This window comes from Haematobia irritans, chromosome 4, assembly GCF_050003625.1.
Source record: "Haematobia irritans isolate KBUSLIRL chromosome 4, ASM5000362v1, whole genome shotgun sequence".
In the NCBI taxonomy this organism is placed as follows: domain Eukaryota; kingdom Metazoa; phylum Arthropoda; class Insecta; order Diptera; family Muscidae; genus Haematobia; species Haematobia irritans.
In genome coordinates, this window is record NC_134400.1 from 157,321,195 (window position 1) to 157,337,371 (window position 16,177).

Here is a 16,177-nt window from a genome sequence, read left to right on the forward strand (position 1 = left end):
ACAAGAAAGAAAACATTTATTCATAGGTCAATACAGGAAGGCTCTAATGAAAGCCTCTTGGGTTTCCAGCCAAACATCAAGCAATCACACTTTCATGCTTGAATTCCATCACGAATTACTTTATTTCTCAATGCAATAGATCAGACTGCTCTTGTAAGCATATAAACAATTAAATGAAGTGTCACTGGAAAAATATGTCAGCTGTATGGAAATGATAGCAACCTAAAATTGGTTGCAATACGTAGCAGCCACACTATATATAATTTATGGAATCTGAGACCTCATCATATGGTGGAAACTATCAAAATAATCTTTCAAAAAATTTGATCAGCAAATCCGCCTCTGATGAGATTTGAACCTACGTTCTTTTGACAATTTGAAGCAATGACGTTTGTGACTGAGTCAGACTAAGTTCTATTATGATATCAAAATAACCAGGTTCAATTCAGGGTCGGTCATAATAACCGAGGATCTTAAGAAAAAAAGGAAGTTACAATGATTTTGTAAATTGGTATTAAAGAAAACCATTTTCGTTTTACTTACAAAGAATCCAACCCAGTGTGCTTGTTAATACTTACCAATCATAAAATCCCAGCCGGTGAAAAGTTTCCACGAAAATGTGCACTCATCGTCTTTTGATGATAGTTTTGAATTCCTTGAGTTCTCAGCCATTCTGCGGTGATAATAATGTCATAACATAGATACAGTTGAGACAATCCAGCCGATTGCGAGAAGGAGAAGAAAACAAAAGAAGTTCACTTTAATTAAGTAAAAACTTTTACGAATAAGAATAATTGAATTTAAGCTATTCTCGAGATTTTCTTGAAATTATCAGAAAAACGCACCCTTTTTCTGCTTGCCAAACATGACTTTCCAATAACAAAAGAAATAATCCCATCATGAAGATGGGATGAAAAGATTTATTTTGTCCAATGCCTTTGTTTAATTAAATTGAGCTTTATCGAATTATCGTTGTTGGATAGAAGTTTATGGAACACGTACCTGGTTTAGTTTATGTGCCATTGATATTATTTGCTCATACCATAATAACGCTTACTTTTTTATTTCAATTGACCTTATGCAGTATTAATTACAAGAGAAGATGAACATTTCACAGAATTGTCAATTAGAAATGTTCCCTAATTGAATTTGCATTAGTAGAGTGACATGTCTTTCGTTACGTTACTCAGCATTAGTGACGACCAAGCAAATGGCTAATGGATAATAAATAATTCATTGTGTTTTGGGAAATCGTGATTAACTAAAATTTGATTTTTATTTCATCAATCAGGTATTGATTTTTATACCCTCCACCATAGTTTGGGGGGTATATTAACTTTGTCATTCCGTTTGTAACACATCGAAATATTGCTCTAAGACCTCATAAACTATATATATTCGGGGTCGTGGTGAAATTCTGAGTTGATCTAACACACAAAGAAAAAAACGTTTGGAAAACGTGTACCGAAAACGTTTTTCTTTTGTTAGAGTTTTTTGAATTGCTTCGAAAATTTTAAGCTTTTATCACCAAAAATATTCGTTTGTTACAAAATTTTTATTTAAAAAAAAAAGTTATTTTTGAAACAACAACATAGTCCATTTCGTTTATATCAAACACTGTTCTTTTCTGCCTTTAGGTCTTTAATAAAACATATTTTACAGTTCAAAATTTAATATACTACAATGTAATGTTGAACATATTTTTCGGAATCTTCCGAACATATCTGGAATATATGTAAAAAAAAAACAAAAAAAAAAACTTTGGTCGAAACAGGAATCGAACCCACGACCCTTGGCATGCAAGTCGGACGTAGCAACCACTGCTCCACGGTGCCAAACTAAATGTTTGTTTCGGTATTGCAAATGGGCCATATCGGATGGTATTGCAAATGGGTCATATCGACCACTTTTACGTATAGCCCTCATATAAACCGACGCTCAGATTTGTTTGGGGAGCCTCTTGGTGGAACAAAATTCATCCGATCCGGTTGAAATTTGGTACATGGTGTAAGAATATTGGAATATCTAACAACTATGCAAAAATTGGTCCACATCGGTCCATAATTATATATAGCCCCCATATAACCGATCCCCAGATTTGGCTTGTGTAGCCTCTAAGAGAAGCAAATTTCATCCGATCCGGCTGAAATTTGGTACATGGTCTCTAACAACTATGCAAAAATTGGTCCACATCGGTCCATAATTATATATAGCCCCCATATAACGGATCTCCGATTTGGCTTGTGTAACCTCTAAGAGAAGCAAATTTCATCCGATCCGGTTGAAATTTGGTACATGGTGTAAGTATATGGTCTCTAACAACTGTGCAAAAAAAATTAGTCCATAATTATATGTAGCCCCCATATAAATCGATCCCCAGATTTGACCTCCGGAGCTCTTGGAGGAGAAAAATTCATCCGATTAGGTTGAAATTTGGTACCTGGTGAAATTTGGTACATTTCGCTAGTATACAGTCGCTAACAACCATTGGCCCATATCGGTCTATAGCTATATATAGCCGATCCCCAAAAATAATCTACCAAAATTTTATTTCTATAGAAAATTTTGACAAAATTTTATTACTATTCAAAATTTTGTCAAGATTTTATTTCTATTGAATATTTTGTCAAAATTGTATTTCTATAGAAATTTTTTTCAAATTTTTATTACTATACAATATTTTATTTCTATACAAAATTTTGTCAAAATGTTATTTCTATAAAAAAAAATTTATCAAAATTTTATTTCTATAGAAAATTTCGTCAAAATTTTGTTTCTATTGAAAATTTTGTCAAAATGTTATTTCTATAGAAAATTGTGTCAAAATTTTATTTCTATACAAAATTGTGTCAAAATTTTATTTCTATAGAAAATTGTGTCAGAATTTTATTTCTATAGAAAATTGTGTCAAAATTTTATTTATATACAAAATTTTCTCAAATTTTTATTTGTATAGAAAATTTTGTCAAAATTTTATTTCTATCGAAAAGTTTGTCAAAATTATATTTCTATCGAAAATTTTGTCAAAATTTTATTTCTATAGACTATTTTGTCAAAAATTTATTTCTATAGAAAATTTTGTCAAAATTTTATTTCTATAGAAAATGTTTTCCAAAATTTACTTCTATAGAAAATGTTGTCAAAATTTTATTTTGTCAAAATTTTATTTCTATACAAACTTTAAACTTAATTATATACGTATTTAATCGGCCTTTTTAGTTTAATATATATCACGTATGGACTATGTGGTATATATTACGGTGTTAGGAAGTTTTAAGATACCTTGCCATCGGCAAGTGTTACCGCAACCCAAGTAATTCGATTGTGGTTGACAGTCTTCAGTAGAAGTTTCTACGCAATCCATGGTGGAGAGTACATAAGCTTCGGCCTAGCCGAACTTACGGCCGTATATAAATACTTGTTTTCGTTTAATTATAACCCGTGTGGACTAAGTTACAATTAAGTGTTAGGAAGTTCTAAGATACCTTGCCATCGGCAAGTGTTACTGCAACCCAAGTAATTCTTTTGTGGATGACCGTCCTTAGTACAAGTTTCTATGCAATCCATGGTGGAGGGTACATAAGATTCGGCCTGGCCGAACTTACGGCCGTATATACTTGTTACCTTCTTTTTTTGTATACTCCATAGGATGAGAAATCTATTAAATTTACTATAAAGTGTGAACTAGGTTGGTGCTATAAATTCTTAGTCTTAAGAAAAATTTACTATCGTGAATACATTCTCGTAAAGAGATACTGGCGTAGTTTTGGCAAGATCAGTAAAAATTTCTAGAGTAGATTTTAGTCTCTGTCAGATTTTAAACCACCCTAGCTACACTCAAAAAAAAAGTTTACTTGGATCCAAAGATTTTGACCTTCCCTAAAGGATTTTGGTACTGATTACGAGCCAAAAATGCGGCTTCTTTAAAATAAAGAAATTTTTTAGCGAACTATCTGGCTTTAAATCTAGGACTAATAAAATTAAATTTAGGATACAGATCTCATTTATCAAATTTTCATTCTCTTTTCGCTGTTTATTAATAAAGGTACTCACGTACAAATAAATGCCAGTGTAAAAATTCAAATTATAACGGATACTTCAAAGTAAAATTGTTTTTCTTAGTTCCAAAAAAAAAAAACTTTAACCCAAAGACGCTAAACCCTCAAAATATGTCGTAGCCTATATTCGAAGAGTTTTTATCTTACATGTAAAGTTTCAATATTTCAGTTAATTTAAGGATAATTTCTTTAAATCAAAAATGTGTTTCTTTACTTTATAATTCTCTCCAGGAAATTTTAATTAAAATGAAGTCGTATGTCTTTGAACTAAAACAAATTTCCCTTAAAGTAAAGATAAACACATTTTTAGTTTAAAGAAATCGTCTTTAAATTAACTGAAATATTGAAACTTTAGACTTAAGATAAAAACGCTTCATATATAAGCTAAGACTTATTTTAAGGATTTAGCGTCTTTGGTTTAAAGTCTTTGTTTTTTTTTTTTTTGAATTAAGAAAAAATTTTTTATAATTATTTTTATTAATAACTCCGCGAAAAGGGAATGCAAATTCATAAATGAGATCTGTATCTTAATTTTAATTTTATTGGTCCTAGATTTAAGGCCAGATAGGTCGCTAAAAAATTTCTTTATTTTATAGAAGCCGCATCTTTGTCTCGAAATTAATACCAAAATCCTTAAGGGAAGGTCAAAATCTTTGGATCCAAGTAAACATTTTTTTAAGTGTAATGTGTTTCGGTATAGCACCCACATACACTAATCTCCCGATTTGACTTCTTGGGCTTATATGTTACACCCCTCGATCTTAAAATTATGTCTAGATGCTCAACACATCGAATCGAAAGGTCGGTTTATATAGGGCCTATATCAAAACCAGGAGCGATAGCCCATCTTCAAACTTGATCTGCTTGCAGAAAAAAGATGAGTCTATGCAAAATGTCAGCATTAGTGAAAGCTGTAGCGTAATTACTACAGATATAGAGACGGACATGTTTATATCATCTTAGAATTTCTCACTGATCAAGAATATACGTACTTTATATAGTCGGAAATCGATATCGATGTGTTACTATAATGTGGCTATTTATGAAGAAGACTAAATAGCCAATATTGCAAAATGTTTAATCATTTTTGGATGATGACTTCGTATCGGACCAATCTCGGAGCACAGTCATATATTGATCTGAGATCTCAAAAAATTATTGATTGTTGTCGAATTCTGTGTCGGTCTACCTATGTCCATACATACGAGTACGTTAGCCTGTGGTTTCCAGAAACGTAACTAAAATTCAAGGCTACTTCAGTGTGCTCTTTGTTAAAATACGTCGATTTTATTTACAAACATTTACGGCATTCTAACCATCCATTCTAATAGATAGCATTAAATTTATTTTTGCATTTCTCCACATTGCTGTTCATGTCTCTTAATCGTTCCCTAGATTATCATTATCTAAATAGGTTTAGGCCTCTTATCTGCCACAAGAACATGTTCACATGGGAAACTAACTGACAATTTACCAAGTTGGAAAACAAAAACTGCCAATAAATGTCATTGATGTACGTGCTTGGCATAGCAGAAATATTTCGACCTTGTTTTGCTGTCTTTGCAATTGATTTCTTCCTGGAGAGAATTCGAGTAATGTTCGCTGGCAGATGACAGCACATCTCAGTATAAAAGGTAGTTGATAAGAAGCGTTACCAAGATCACATTGGAATATCTGACAAATTACTGCAATTTGTTGTATTGGCAGCTTATTATAATATACATACGAGCTATTGTAGATTTATACAGAGCATGGTTTATGGCTATATCAAAATGAAAATAAAACATTAATGATATTTATAGCCTGTTTCTATATGTCGATAGAACAGCAGTCACACGAATTCGAATCAATTTTGATTTTTGTATTTTTGAAAGTTTGTTTCGTTTGTACGAGAATACATTGATTATCCAAAATGAGTATATTCAAACTTTTGGCCTGAGAATTCATTCAAATGTTAACAATGTTTTTTACCTTTTCCTTCCCAGTGGTAAACAATTCAAATCAATTACCAAACAATCGATTATGTTCTTGCGAAACTTGGAAGATTAAGTAAGTACGTTCTATGTAAATGAAAATTGAGTTAAAATTGGTACTACTTATACCTTAGCAGTGAAAAGTCGCACAGAAAGTAATGCCTATAAATTTTGAACAAATGAAAGCTACTACTTAGTCATCTAGTTTTTGCATTGTAGTGTACCTAGTGCTTACGACTCCCACTTACTGCGTAAGATGTAGGTAATTAGGAAGGCAAACTGAAAGGTATAACGTTGTTAGGCAACGAATTTTTATTTTGATTTTCGTTGTTTTTTTTTCAGTTCTATATCAGTTTATTGTTTACATTTATAGACTTTAAGATATTTTTTCCACCAAATGCTGCATACATCAACCAAGGTAAGTATCAAAAGTAAAAAATCCATTTCCTGCTGTTCTTTAACGGGTCCTTTTCAAGTGCCAGTGTTAGAGAAGACTGCACTAGAGTAGTGCGCGTGGAAAGCATGAGTCACGTGATAGTGAACAAAATTGGAAGCACCTCTTGTGAATGGAAATAAAAATATATGTCGTGAGTGAAAAATTAAATCCGTTCTGCAAAATCACCATTATTTGAAAAACCAATATTTATTTAGCCGGCGAACAATATTTTACTTTATGCGCTTTACAGACTATCACTTATTCAGGACGACAGTGCTAGTGTCGAACATATCCCATATATTATGCACATTATAAGTTAAGTCCGAAGACATAATCGATACTGCTGAATGTTTATGGGATCGATAACAAATTTACCGATTATTTAGTCATCGCCAACAAGTCGCATTCGATAATTTCTGGTTTACGAATTTCCAAAACTCAAAATTTTCGCAGTCTTGATTTTTTCTATGGGTGTATCGGTTGACGAGTTATTGACAATTCAAAAGTTTGCGTTTTGCGAATTCGTAAATCAGAACTGGGGGTTTTAGAAAATGTTCGTAATGCACGATAAGATGAGTGCACGTGTCAGCACAAAGTTTAGCTCGTGAGTGTGCGTGAAGTTTCGCCCCCGCGCACACCTCTACTCTGCAGTCTTCATCGCATTCTAACGACAAATTTATTTAAGCAACTTCTTAAATTTTATTTTTCTTATAATGTATGATCGATTCAATAGGTGGCTATGATAAAATGTCATGCCGGTGGCTTTTAACAGAACTTCGGCCGTATGTTTTCAACGACAGTAATACTGGTCCACAATTATAATGCCCTCAATGACGAAAGACCATTTAAGGAATTTAAAGCATTGGATAGTGTTATCTATGGTAATATTTGTTACATTACTTATAGTTTTATATATATTGAGTAATTTAATCTCTTATTTCAGATGCTGTCAAGACAGACGACTGTAGGGTAAAGTACTGTAAGCGGACATCGGAAGTCTTTCAACAATTTTATGGGTCCCCATTTCCAGAAAGATTGCGTAAAAAACAAAAATGTCATAAATAAGTATATAGATATTAATTATTACAATAGTATTACATAATAGCCGTATTCTGAAATGTTGTTTCTAAATCTTATTACAAAATATATATTGATGTAATATATAAAACCAATGAAGAGAGGTTATTTCAAAAATTATTTGTGGCATATTTTTAGGAAAAACTATAAAATACCATCATCCTTTTATAGTTTATCAACGAATCGGGCAGTAAATGGGGGGTATTTAGCTCTAGATTACTGTTACAAATACAAAGTAAAACTGTTTTGTTCCATCGTTCCTATTACTGAGTAAAACACAATATTCAATACACGGCATCCATAACCCTTACGCATCGGTAATGACGTTGTAATGGGATATCATTATGTTTTCGTTTACTTTGTCATGTAGATTGGGAAGTACTTGACTGCCTATGACACGTCAACGTAAAAGTAATACGGAAAGTTGATCGGAAATATGGAGTAGTTGTCTCGATAAAATCGGTAGGATGTAATCGATATGGTAATGACGTCTTTTACCACTGGGTTGATACTTATGATATACTCGGCAACAAAATATCAAGTGACTTGCTTTTCGACATAGATAAACCAAAATCAAATTTCTTTCGTTTGAAATACGAAAGAATGTTATCTTGCGACACAAAGAAACAGGGCATTTGTGTCTTTTATGTGCCCAAAATTGACGAAGGACATGACAGGTGCAAATTTTATTTTCTATTGGTCCAAAAGTTGAATCGGGAGATCTATAAAGGAGCTATTCGAAACATTGATCGATATAATCTCTATTTGACATAGTTCCTTGTGGATCTAAAATACCTTCAGATTTTACATTTTATGATAATATCAATTAAAAAATTAATTGAAACTATTAAAGTTAATTGAATCTATTAATTTTTGTGATTGATTTTTGTTTCAATTAAAAAATTTGTTAAATCAATTAGAAGAGGTGATCGCCGAAAATGAGGCCTATTTTGAGGCAAAACCGAAGGAGTACTACCAAAATGGTATCAAAAAATTGGAAAGTCGTTATAATCGTTGTATCGCTCTTGAAGGAAACTATGTTGAATAATAAAAACGAATTTTGACAAAAAAAATGTGTTTTTCTTTGTTAGACCGGGGACTTATCAGCCAACCTGTTATATATCGGATCTATATATAAATCTGAACTTATTTGGCAAGTTTTACGGGGCTCACAAAATGTTGAACGAAATTTGAAAAAGATGAATTCATAAACACTTCAATTATGACCGAATCGGTGATAAATATAAATCTGAACCGATTTTTTCCAAAATCAATAGGGATTGTCAATTTGACCATTTGAAAAAAATTGAAGACGATCGAACTTAAACTGCGAACTGTACTTTGCACACAAAAATATATGAACAGACAGACGTACCTACTTAACCCTGGACAGTCATACTTCGTCAAAATGACAACGCGTAATTTTGTTTTCGATCTATATAAGTTATATTAATTAAACAATTCTATGAATTTTTGTTTTATACTAATTAAAAACACATTGAATAAGAAAAAAAAAATAAATGTATGTTCTCATTTTTGCTCACGATGCAAATTATAGCGTCTTGAAATAAGCCGTAGTCAAAATGACGAAGGATGACGTTGGTGTATAAAATATAAGGATGACTTTCCAGTGTTAAATCGACTCTATTAATTCTAAGACGATTGGTATACTGGGTCGCGTTCACGGTTGCCACTCAATCTAAAAATAATCTACCAAAAATTTAAGAAAATTTTACCAAAAAAACTAATAAATAAAAAATTTAAAAAAAAAAAACTTGATTTTTATAGAAAATTTTGTCAATGTTTTTTCTTTTTCTATAGAAAATTTTATTTCTATAGAAAATTTTGTTAAAATTAGTTTCTATAGAAAATTTTGTCAAATTTTTTTAATCTTTAGAAAATTTTATCAAAATTTTTTAATCTTTAGAAAATTATGTCAAAATTATAGAAAATTTTGCCAAACTTTATTTCCATAGAAAATTTTATCAAAATTTTATTTCTATAGGAAATTTTGTCAAAATTTTATTTCCATAGGAAAAAATTGGTCAAAATTTTAGTCTTATAGAACATTTTTGTCAATGATTTCTAGAGAACATTTTATCAAAACTTTATTCCTAGAGAAAATGTTGTCAATATTTTATTTCAATAAAAAATTTATCAACATTTTGTCAAAGAAATTTTGTTAAAATTTTATTTAAGAAATTTTGTCAAAATTTTATTTAAGAAATTTTGTCAAAATTTTATTTAAGAAATTTTTTCAAAATTTTATTTCTATACAAAATTTGTGAAGTAATGGTTAAATTGTAAGTAATGGTCACATTCAAGAACCACACCTAAACGCCAAGTTTTTTTCCGAATTTTATTTGACATTTCTTTATTTCAGACTTTTCAATTTGAACCATGGACGTCGTGAATGGGCAGAATAGTTCCAAGAAATGGCAACAGTGGATGATCAATTTTCGAAGAAAATCATCTTCGGTGATGAGGCACCTCAGTGGATTCGTCAATAAACAGAATTTCCGCATTTGGGCGAATGAGAATCCAAGAGTGATTGTCGAAAAACTAATGCACCCACAAAGAGTGACTGTTTGGCGGCATCATCGGGCCGTATTTTTTCCAAAATGAGGCCAGTCAGGCAGTTACTGTGAATGATGTTCGCTATCGTGAGATGATAACGAAATTTTTATGGCCCGAATTGGAAGATATGGATGTGGACGATATGTGGTTTCAGCAGGACGGTGCCACTTGCCACACAGCTAACGAAACAATGGATCTTTTGCGCAACAAATTCAATAGCCGTGTTATCTCACGTGATGGCGATGTCAATTGGCCGCCAAGATCATGTGATTTGACACCGTTGGACTTTTTTCTTTGGGGTTATTTGAAAGAAAAGGTGTACGTCGATAAGCCAGCAACATTTCAAGAGCTAAAGAATGAGATAATTGGCACATTAACGGCATAGAACCTCCATTATGCCTCAGCGTCATCGAAAATTTGGACCATCGGATGAAGGTGTGCCACCGAGGTCGCGGCGCCCATTTGGCCGATATTTTGTTCCATACATAATTGAGTAATACCAATATATCATAATAAAATAAAATTACAATAATTTCCTAAATAGTTTGTGTTTTATTCAATCAACATCAACATCGGCCCTTGAAATTTTAACCACCCTTTACCTCTTAGATGAGAGGAATATTTTGCAAAATCTACCAGAACATCAAGAATCCTACCAATCTACCAAACAGTACAAAATCTACCATTTTCGATAGAATTTTATCAACTGTGGCAACCGTGGTCGCCCAAACTTGTTATACCCTGTACCACAGTTGTGGTGAAGGGTATAAATATAGCGCTTTATTTTAATGCAGCCACCCTGTAGGTTAAAGTTCTTGAAATATATAAATTATAGTTTCTATTATAGTACTTTCCTAAAAAGGTTTCTACACCGAAAAAACGCTAATTTTAAGAGATTTTCATTGCAAAAAATTTTAATTTTATTATTTTTTGCGAAATTTTCATCAGCCCAATGAAATTTTTCTTTTTTGAAGTATGTCTCAAATATTTTATGAACTATGATTTGGAATGAATTGCACTTAAAAAAGTACACCAGGACATTAAATTTTCCTGGTTTTAACAACGTTTTCTGGAAATATCAAAATGTGAAGTACAATTTAGTTTAATTTTCATTTTTCCTATAAAACAATCTACTATTTTTATACCCTCCATCATAGGATGGGGGTATATTAACTTTGTCATTCCGTTTGTAACACATCGAAATATTGCTCTAAGACCCCATAAAGTATATATATTCTGGATCGTGGTGAAATTCTGAGTCGATCTAAGCATGTCCGTCCGTCCGTCCGTCCGTCTGTTGAAATCACGCTAACTTCCGAACGAAACAAGCTATCGACTTGAAACTTGGCACAAGTAGTTGTTATCGATGTAGGTCGGTTGGTATTGAAAATGGGCCATATCGGTCCACTTTTACGTATAGCCCCCATATAAAGGGACCCTCAGATTTGGCTTGTGGAGCCTCTAACAGAAGCCTATTTCATCCGATCCGGCTGAAATTTGGTACATGGTGTTGGTATATGGTCTCTAACAACCATGCAAAAATTGGTCCACATCGGTCCATAATTATATATAGCCCCCATATAAACCGATCGCCAGATTTGGCTTGCGGAGCCTAAAAGAGAAGCAAATTTCATCCTATCCGGCTGAAATTTGGTACATGGTGTTAGTATATGATCTCTAACAACCATGCCAAAATTGGTCCACATCGGTCCATAATTATATATAGCGCCCATATAAACCGATCCCCAGATTTGGCTTGCGGAGCCTCAAAGAGAAGAAAATTTCATCCGATCCGGCTGAAATTTGGTACATAATGTTGGTATATGGTCTCTAACAACCATGCAAAAATTGGTCCATATCGGTCCTTAATTATATATAGCCCCCATATAAACCGATCCCCAGATTTGGTTTGTGGAGCCTCTAAGAGAAGCATATTTCATCCGATCCGGCTGAAATTTGGTACATGGTGTTGGTATATGGTCTCTAACAACCGTGCAAAAATTGGTCCACATCGGTCCATAATTATATATAGCGCCCATATAAACCGATCCCCAGATTTGGGTTCCGGAGCCTCAAAGAGGAGCAAATTTCATCCGATCCGCCTGAAATTTGGTACATGATATTGGTATATGGTCTCTAACAACCATGCAAAAATTGGTCCACATCGGTTCATAATTATATATAGCCCCCATATAAACTGATCCCCAGATTTGGCTTGCGAAGTCTCCAAGAGAAGCAAATTTCATCCAATCCGGTTGTAATTTGGAACATGGTGTTAGTATATGATCTTTAACAACCGTGGCAGAATTGGTCCATATCGGTCCGTAATTATATATAGCCCCCATATAAAACGTTCTCCAGATTTGACCTCCGGAGCCTCTTGGAGGAGCAAAATTCATCCGATCCGGTTCAAATTAGGAACGTGGTATTAGTATATGGTCGCTAACAACCATACCAAAATTGGTCCAATCACACAAAAATTGGTCCATATCGGTTCATAATCATGGTTGCCACTAGAGCCAAAAATAGTCTACCAAACTTTTATTTCTATAGAAAATTTTGTCAAAATTTTATTTCTATAGAAAATTTTGTCAAAATTTATTTCTAGAGAAAATTTTGTTAAAATTTTATTCGGTTCATAATAAAATTTTCATCATTGTCAAAATTGTATTTCTATAGAAAATTTTATTCAAATTTTATTCGGTTCATAATCATTGTTGCCACTCGAGCTAAAAATAATCTACCAAAAGTTTATTTCTATAGAAAATTTTGTGAAAATTTTATTTCTATAGAAAATTTTGTTAAAATTTTATTTCTGTAGAAAATTTTGTCAAAATTTTATTTCTAATTTGTCAAACTGAATTATGTATGTATTGGATCGATCTTTTTTGATTTAATATATACCACGTATGGACTTACATACATTTTAGAAGATGGTGTTAGGAGGTTTTAAGATACCTTGCCATCGGCAAGCGTTACCGCATCTTAAGTAATTCGATTGTGGATGGCAGTGTTTAGAAGAAGTTTCTACGCAATCCATGATGGAGGGTACATAAGCTTCGGCCTGGCCGAACTTACGGCCGTATATACTTGTTCTGTATAATTTATAGTCTAAATCCAAAAGCTACATCATATTCGTTTATAGTTTGCAAAACAATTTCGTAAATGTTGCATTTGTTTGTTACACTCGAAATCGTGATTTGAAATTGATCATAACACCATAATTTAGGAGAAATCTGTTTCCTATTCATGTTTGGCAAATGGTATGTAGATAACCTAAACTAATTGTAAATCAAATCTCATTCATATATTTACTTACTTTCTTAAAGTGGCAACAAAACTATAGATATAAACTACCACTGCTGTTAGAAAATATGCCAATGGTAGCAAATAACCATGTGCCGCGGCACCTGTAGAACTCGAGTAATACCTGTAACGATTTAAATAAAAATCCTTAGCAATCTGAAATCTGATTGAAAATAAAATTATGCCAATATTTGATACTGACCCATAAAACATTGGGGAATATTTAAGGAATCCTTCAAATTCCCATATTGTTAATAAATTACCGGCTACCTTGTATTCACGATCGGTCATCTTTTTCCTCGGATCTATTTCATCGTTTTTGGTTCCAAAATACTGAAAATGAGAAAATGTTTTTTTTTCGCATTATTAGGATCATAATGTCGAACAAATCTTACCTCTGGACCAATTACAAATAGCACCAATGGCAAAGCGATCATAACGTTCATATACATTAACCATCTTAGAAATGTGAAATAGGATGCAACACCAGAACCAAAATGTGATTCGATTTCTTTGATTCGGAGTTCCCATGGTATTAGAACGGTTAGAAAACTGTATATCTCACGTTTCCAATGGCGCCAACGCTAAGGGAGAACATATGGAAAATTATTTATTTATTACCATCATACAGAAGGAAGTCTATTCAAGTCTATTGAATTCGTAAATACTTCTATTTTTCTGGTAAGTCATTCCCTTGGAGAGTGATCCCTGCAAACAATGTGAGGAATTTTGGAAGAACTTTGATGTTGGCGAATAAACAATAAATATTTTTCATATAGTGTCAATCCATGTGTGAAGTTCTCTATTGTCACTGAGTGATACCCAATTCCACGTTTAGCTCCATGATAGCGGAGAATAGTTTTGAAACACTTAGAAATGCCACCACCATTACTGAGAGGGGATATACTACAAGTTTGCCACAGTTGCAAGAGTTCTACCAAAAATGGTAGATTGATAGAATTCTTGTTGTTTTGGCAGATTCGTTCAAATATTCCTCTTCACCTAAGAGGTACTTTACAACTTTTCTATAGAAATAAAATATGAACAAAATTTTGACGGAATTTTCGCTAGGAACAAATTTTTGATCAAAGTTTCCCTAGGAATAAAATGTTCACAAAATTTTCTCTAAGGATAAAATATAGACAAAATATTTTCTAAGAATAAAATTTTGTTAACAATTTCCCTAGGAATAAAATTTTGCCAAAATGTTATTTAGGGATAAAATTTTGCGAAAATCTTCTCTAAGTATAACATTTTGACAAAATTTCCTCTAGGAGTATAATTTTGATAAAATTTTCTCTTGGAAAATATTTTCGAAAACAATTTTGTATAAACAAAATTTTAACAACATTTTCTCTAGAAGTAAAGTGTTGACGAAACATTCTTTAGGAATACAATTTTGATAATGTTTTCTCTATGAATAAAATTTTGATAAAATATTCTCTAGGAATGAAATTTTGATAAAATTTTCTCTACGAATCCGTCTCTGGAATCAACTCCCTAATGAGCTGCAATTAATAACTAATACACAACGGTTCAAGAGGAATATCCTGGAATATTATTCAACCATGTAAAATAATTTAGTACTGGGGAAGCTAAATTTTTTCACACTAATGTAATATATTTTAGAATATTGTTATTTATTTATACTTATATGTTATTTTATTTTAATTATAATTGTAATTTAATTTTATATGTATTAAAAACAATATTATAATAATCTAACCATGTTACTCCAATTAATTTTCTCTAAGGTTAAAATGTTGCAAAGATTTCGCAGGGAATACAATTTTGACAAAATGTTATCTGGGAATAAAATTTTGATAAAATTTTCTCTAGGAATAAAATTTTGATAATTTTTTCTCTAAGAATAAAATTTTCATATATTTTTCTCTAAGAATAAAATTTTGTTAAAATTTTCCATATGAAGCGACCTACTGATATAATTATCAGAAATTTCAATATTGATAATGTTTTCTCTATGAATAAAATTTTGACAAATTTTCTCTAGGAATAAAATGTTGACAAAATTTTCTCTAAGAATACAATTTTGATAAAATTTTCTCTACGAATAAACTTTTGATAAAATTTTCTCTACGAATAAAATTTTGTAAACATTTCTCTAGGAATACAATTTTGACAAAATGTTCTCTGGGAATAACATTTTTATAAAATTTTCTCTAGGAATAAAATTTTGAAAATTTTTTTCTCTAAGAATAAAATTTTCATATATTTTTCTCTAAGAATAAGATTTTGTTAAAATTTTCCCTATGAAGCGAAATAATTATCAGAAATTTCAAACCATTATCTTGTATCGTTTAGAACAGAGCTTCCCAATTCAATTTGCTTTGCGACCCCCAAAATCTTTACCGAATTCATGGTGCCCCCACATATTCCTCTTATTTAATATAAAAGAAATGTTTTTACCCAAACAAACGGAAAAAAAAATTATTAACAACAAAAAAAAAATAAGTTTAATTCAAGTAAAAATGTAAATTTAATATAATTAATAACAATGTTAATATTTATTAATATAAAAGAGTTTCCCAATTAATGGGAAATTTGGCAGTTTTTCTGTACATTAACTAGATGTTTTCATATTGGTGCTATTACTGATAAAGTACACCACAAATCAGTTTCAACATGACCGATATTTTGACATTATGTTTAAAAGGTTCGAAATGCTTTTTGCGTAGATAAAAATTGTACCAACACTTTTAAAATGTGTGAGTTAAAATGACGCTGTGCGC

At 31.7% G+C, this 16,177-nt stretch overlaps 1 protein-coding gene across 1 annotated transcript in view; it reads right to left on the bottom strand.

The window, feature by feature from the left end:
* Positions 1-16,177, bottom strand: part of Tmc (Transmembrane channel-like) — a 237,442-nt gene that overhangs the window by 68,019 nt on the left and 153,246 nt on the right. The window contains exons 8-11 of the mRNA XM_075307091.1: positions 13,823-14,011; positions 13,630-13,760; positions 13,441-13,551; positions 579-673 (exon numbers count right to left, since the gene is read on the bottom strand). Coding sequence (XP_075163206.1) covers positions 579-673; positions 13,441-13,551; positions 13,630-13,760; positions 13,823-14,011 — 526 coding nt within the window. The remainder of the gene's footprint in view (positions 1-578; positions 674-13,440; positions 13,552-13,629; positions 13,761-13,822; positions 14,012-16,177) is intronic.